A 6,082-nucleotide genomic window follows, 5' to 3' on the forward strand; every position below is an offset into this window, starting at 1 on the left:
TTAGGGTTTCACCAGCAGCGTCTCCTTGAACCCAGAATGATTGGGTTTGGCTTCCGGCAATGCTACTGGGTACTCAGTTGTGGCAAAAAGGAGGGTGTCTAGGGTGGTCTCAGTGCACTTGGCAATGAAGCGGATGAAAGGCCTTACGTCACCCTCATTGGCAACTTCCAGCACATGGTAATACTCAGACCGCTGCTCCTTGCGAATGGTGATAGGCGGGTAGCCCGCCTGCATCAGGATGAGGTTCATCAGCAGGCGTGAAGTCCTTCCATTGCCGTCGATGAAGGGGTGGATGTACACCAGTTTATAGTGTGCTAAGGCTGCAAACTCAACCGGGTGTAGGTTCATGGCCTCTTCCGAATTCAGCCACTGGACAAACTCCTGCATTTGCTTTTCCACATCTTGAGGGTGTGGAGGGATGTGATGTCCCACGAGGACCTGGGTTGTCCGGAACCTGCCGGCTTCCACTGGGTCGACATACCCCAGCACCCGCCTGTGGATCTCCAGCACATCACTGATGGTGACAGAGCCTATGCGGGACACCAGGGTGGTGTTGATGTACTTCATGGCTGCGTGCATACCGATGACCTCGTTCTGCTCTTCCAGGCTCTTGCCTGGCACAGCGTAGCGGGTCTCTAGGATGTGCCTGATCTCTGACAGTGTGAGGGTGTTGCCCTCAATGGCTACTGTGTGGTAGATGTGATGGTAGTATGTCTCCTCCATGACCCTGTGCAGTGCCGAGTTGCCCTTAGGGATGGACATGACCTTCTTCACTTTGCTGTCGATGATGCTGAAGTACCTCTGGTCAATCTCCTCCACCAGAGGCAGCGTCCGGTCCCGGTTGACCAGCGCTTTCTTGTTGTAGGGCGAGATGGTCAGCGCCCTGGTATACAGATAATCCGCCTGGACGATGTCCTTGTCTTCTTCCGAGAAGATGCCATATTCATTAAGCGCATCCACAAAGTCCGGGTCCATCTTGAGGGCGTGCAGGAAGAGCTTGTGGGCTTTGTCCCGCTTGCCGTGGCGCTTCATTTCCAGGGCCTGGTTCAGAGCTGCTCGGGCTTCCAGCTTACCAGCTGGAAAAGACCCAGAGAGGCACCGTCAGGGAGGGCGGGGTGGCAAGGGACGTTCGGGACAGCTGTCACCTGCACTGGCCTCAGGAAACCATGCCAACCAGCCCAAGTGTCTGGCCTGAGGGAGCTCCTTGCAGCTGTGCTGTAGTACTTTCTACGTACCAGGTCCCACCCTGTTGTTAGGGCTGTCAAGTTGATTCCAACTCACAGTGACCCCATGTGATAGAGGGGAACTACCCCATGGAGTTTTTTGACTATAATCTTTGCAGGAGCAGAGCACGAAGTCTTTCTCCCACAGAGCAGCTGGGGAGGGAAGTTCTAATAGCCAGCCTTTCGGTTAGCAGTGCTAAGCGCTTAACCATTGTGTCACGAGCACTCCTTAGAACCACTCCACACCAAAGCATTTGTCCTTACAGCCTATGTGGTGGCACACAGGCCACTGCCCCTTTGTCCCCAAAGCCATTCTCAGCACCCTGGAGGGCATCACCTAGGTGCCCTTGTTCCTGACTGGCAGTGGTCAGTGGGAGGCACAGCCAGGAGACCCAGGCAGGGAGGAGAGAAAGGTCAAGGCATTTACTCCCCTGGTGCCCTCCCTGCTGTGCTACAGCTGTGAGTGGCCGTGTCCCTCCGTGGCCACGGCCCATCAGGTGGCCCTCTCCTATGACTTCTCCAGCTTTCATCTGGTTCTGGAATGCTAGTCTCTCCTGCCCCTTCTAGCCTAAGGGTAGTAACAGCTCTCCACGGTGGCTAGGCCTTGGGTGCTACACCATTCCTTGACTTCAATGATTTTCCCTTAATTAATTGCTAATTTAGTAAATAAGGTGGTTATTATGTGCTATAGAGTCACACCTGATTCGTAACAACACCTCCTTGGGTTTCCGAGGCGGTGTCACTATGCAAGTAGATTACCCAACCTTCCTTCCAAGGAGTAACTGGTGGGTTTGAACCGCCAGCCTTCTGGTTAGCAGTCAAGTGCCTTAGGCAGTGTGCTATCAGAGTTCCTAATAAATAAGGTTAGTTTATTTATTAATAAAATTTCTTTAGTTCATTCTGTTCCTTTAATTCCTTTAACTCAGTGGTTCTCCTCTAGGGGTGATGGTGCCTCTGAGAACACTGGGAAATGTCTGTAGTCATTTTTGGTCATCATGACTGGGGTGGGGGTGCTACTGGCACTAATGGGTAGAGGCCAGAGATGGTGTTAACCATCCCACATTGTGGAGGACACCCCCCCCAACAGAATGATCAGGCCTGAAATTTCAGATCCCTGAATTAGACTGGAAATCCCTGATTTCAACCTAGCCCCTGCCTGCCTCCTCAACCCCATCTCTGCCCACCCCTCCACAGAGTGTCAGTGACACACATTCAACTTCTTCTAGTTCCTACCATACCCTAGGCTCTCCCCGACCCTCTGGTCTCCCAGGTGCCATTCCTTGTGCTGGGAATGCTCTGCCCTTATGCTTATCCCCTTAGATCACTCCTCCTTACAGGCAGCTCTCAGCTCAGACATTTCCTCCTCCAAGAAACCTTCCTGGTGTGTTCCCATGACTGTTTGTGCTTCCCCATGTGACACTGCATCAGTCACCTGTCAGTAAGTCTTAGCTGGGGCTCAGGGCTGACACCCCCATGCCTGGCACAGAGTAGGCACTCTTGGATTAACAAGCATTGAGGAGAGAGGTGTCTTACCGGGAGAGGCCTTAGTCTTGACCACCAGCAGCTCTGTGTCCCTGGAGGTGATGCTGAGCTCTGTGGTGGGGCTCGTGCACTTGGTGACAGCATTCTGTGCCCTGTCCAGTTTGCTTCGGAACAGGTAGAAGCCTTTGAGCATGGCCAGACACTGCTCCTGCACGGTCCCGGTGGGCAGCAGCAGGGCCAGCAGGGACCCCAGGACCATGCTCAGCAGTGTCACCCACAGGAAGCGGCCCCAGACCGAGACCCATTTTGGTTCGGTCACCGCCATCACCGAAGCCATCGGCATGAGCGTCATCTGGACTCGGGTGGGCTCTGTGCACGTGTCCACCATCAGCTAAGATAGAGCAGGATCTGAAAGGCAAACCAAGAGTTGTTGGAAACAAGGCAGGAAAAGGGACATGTTCAGGACACATTTTCAGTTGGAGATGGGCTTGGCGACGTCTGTGACTTTGTTGTTGAGAATATACACAACAAAACAGCTAACCAGTTGAACAGTTCCTACATGTACGTTTCAGTGGCAGTGATTACATCCTTCAAGTTGTACAACCATTGTACTTTCCTTTTCTGAGTTGTTCCTCCCCCATTAACTCATTGCCCCCTAAGTTTCTTATCGAATCTTTCCAGTTGCTATTGTCAATTTAATCCCAGATACTTCTTAAAAATGGTAGCATAGTGGATAAAGCATTTGGCTGCTAACCAAAAGGTTGGTGGTTTAAACCTACCAGCTGCTCCAAAGGAGAAAGGCAGTCTGCTTCCATAAAGATGACAGCCTTGGAAACCCTCCAGGGCAGTTCATCTCTGTTCTATAAGGTCAATGGAGTTGGAATCAATTTGATGGCAACGTGTTTTTAAAAAAGCATCATGCTCAAGGCAGACATTTTCTACTATTTAAGCTAAACTGTTCAGTTTTAAGATGACGTCAGGGGATATTTTTGGTCTAAGGTTCAAACATCATCTCAGGGCAGTAGTTTCAGAGGTTCATTCAGCCTCCATGACTCCAGAATGTCTGGAGTCCATGAGAACTTTAAATTCTTTTCTGCATTTTCCTCCTTTTGATTAGGACTCTTCTATAGAATCTTTGTTCAAAATGTTCAGTAATGGTAGCAGGGTACCATAAAATTCTTCTGGTCTCATTGCAAAGGAGAGACACATGTGCCTCTTAATTGACTGGGGTGGTGAATTGCGGGTGGGGCAAAGCAAGGCTTATATATGCCCTGAAAGAACTGGTACTGCCTCCAGGGCACTGTGACTCTGAAAAGTAATGCTGCTGCCTATTTGCATATCGAGCACTTCTTCTGTACCAGGCCCTGTGCTAAGCACAAAGCACCTCAAGCCTACTACTTCCTGCAGTCTTCACTATCACCCCACTCTCCAGATGAGGAAACTGAAGCTCAGTCACCCAGTGAGAAAGTGGCCGAGAGCCTTAGGACTTGTACTCAAGAACCCACAGCTTGGAAGTCTTCCTCCTTCCCCATAAGTCTCTGTGGTCTCTGACTGTAAACGTCCGGTGTTTGGGACACAAATAATAAACATACACACAGAGACCCAGATCGGCCAAGGCATTCCGAGGCCCATTCTTCTTTTTTTTTAAATTTTTATTGTGATTTTGGGAAAAGTTTACAGAGCAAATTCATTTTCCACACAGCAGTTCATACACATTTTGTCTCATGACATTGATTGCAATTTCCCAGCTCTCTTCCCACTTCCTCCCCATAGTTACCTCTTCCAGTGTGCTTCCCTCCCATGCACTCCTGCCCTCCGAGTGGTCTCCCGATACATACAGTGTGAGGCCCATTCTTTGATAAGCAAAACTGTTTGGGCGCCTAACTTATTGCCACAACTCTTCCCCCTTCACCCTGATATTCAGCCATACGTCCACAGTGCTGTGGCCCTCTGGGGCCTTTCTTTCCTGGCCTATCCAGGTGGAAGCTTGCCTAAAGGTTGGGCAGTCCAAGCATCTCAGAAAGAACTCAGGTTGTGGGCCCGGCGGCCCCAGTGGGTGACTGCTTGGCCTCAGTGACAACAGGCACGTGTTTAGGGCTGGCAGTGACAGTGGCGGGGTCATGTACCCAACCAGCAGTATGCTAACAATAAGCATTTATTGGGCAACTATGGTGTGCTGAGCACTGAGCTGAGTGCTAGACACGCATTTATGTCATTTAGTCCTAACTGTACCCTGTGAAAGGAGCCCTGGCAGCACAAGGTTTCAGTGCTTGGCTGCTAACTGAAAGGTGGGAGGTTCAAATCCACCAGCTGCTCATCTGCTCCCATCAAGATGGCAGCCTAGGAAACCCTATGGGGCAGTTCTATTCAGTCTCATGAGGTCACTATGGGTTGGAATCAACTGGATGGCACCCAGTAACAACCATCCACCGTGTGTGAAGACAGAACTGTTGTCAGCTGTCATCAAGCCGATCCCAACTCATGGCACCCCCCTGTACACAAAGTAGAACTGTGTGCTTCATGGGCTTTCCAAGGCTGTTGACTTTGCAGAAACAGCTCCCCAGGCCTCTCTTGCGTGGAGCTGCTAGGTGGGTCCAGACGGCCAGCCTTTCCACTAGTAGTTGAGCACTTGACTGCACCACCCTCGGACTCCTGAAGGAGCAACTCAAAAACCAAAATCAAACTCATTGCCATCAAGTTGATTCCTGCTCCTAACAATTCCCATTCGGTTTCCGGGGCTGTAAATCTTTACAGAAGCAGACTGACCCATCTTTCTTCTGCGGAGTTCCTGGGGGGTTTGAATCACTGACTTTCTGGTTAGTGGCCAATGGCCTTAACCATTACACTACCAGAGCTCCTTAAAGGAAGAACTAGTAGCTTCACTGTACAGAGGAGTGAAACTAAGGTACAGAGAAAGTCCTTTCCAGAAGTCCCACACGAATGAAACCCCAGTGAGCTTCTGTCCAGTCTTAACCTCTACCTTATTAATTAGTAGGGCCTGTGAACCCGCTCTGGGCTGACCCCGAAATGAGTGATTAGGGCTAAGAGGCTAATGGGGGAGCCTGAATCCCCAGGTCTGGAAAGGCTTGGGATGCGCTCTCAAGGAGGGTGTCTGCTCGGGCGTGCGGAAAGGGCATGGCAGAGTGCTTAGTGCAGGGGGTCTGGGCGGGCTTCCTGAGGGAGAGGGCTGTAAGGGCAACACAAGAGTTCGCCAGTGAGAAAGATGTGTGCCAGGGAGGGGCTGCGTTCCGGGATATGCGAATCTCTCACCTCTCCACTACCCTAAAAAGGGGAAAATAAGGCCCAGAGACGAGAGGGCTCTAAGGTCACTGGGGAGTCGCCCGTCTCCGAACCCGCCCAGGGCTCGCGGCCCGCAG

General features: G+C 51.2%; 1 protein-coding gene across 1 annotated transcript; it reads right to left on the minus strand.

Annotated features, from left to right (window-relative positions):
• FICD (FIC domain protein adenylyltransferase) lies at positions 1-3,057 on the minus strand. The gene is made up of 2 exons (XM_007954991.2): positions 2,757-3,057; positions 1-1,076 (listed from the first exon to the last, which is right to left on the minus strand). Exons 1-2 carry the CDS (start codon positions 3,055-3,057, stop codon positions 1-3), a joined length of 1,377 nt encoding a protein of 458 aa, XP_007953182.2.
• Between the last annotated feature and the right edge of the window lie 3,025 nt (positions 3,058-6,082).

The sequence above is a fragment of the Orycteropus afer genome, unplaced genomic scaffold (assembly GCF_000298275.1).
Source record: "Orycteropus afer afer isolate SDZICR_OR568_19922 unplaced genomic scaffold, OryAfe1.0 scaffold00487, whole genome shotgun sequence".
NCBI classification, from domain to species: Eukaryota; Metazoa; Chordata; class Mammalia; order Tubulidentata; family Orycteropodidae; genus Orycteropus; species Orycteropus afer.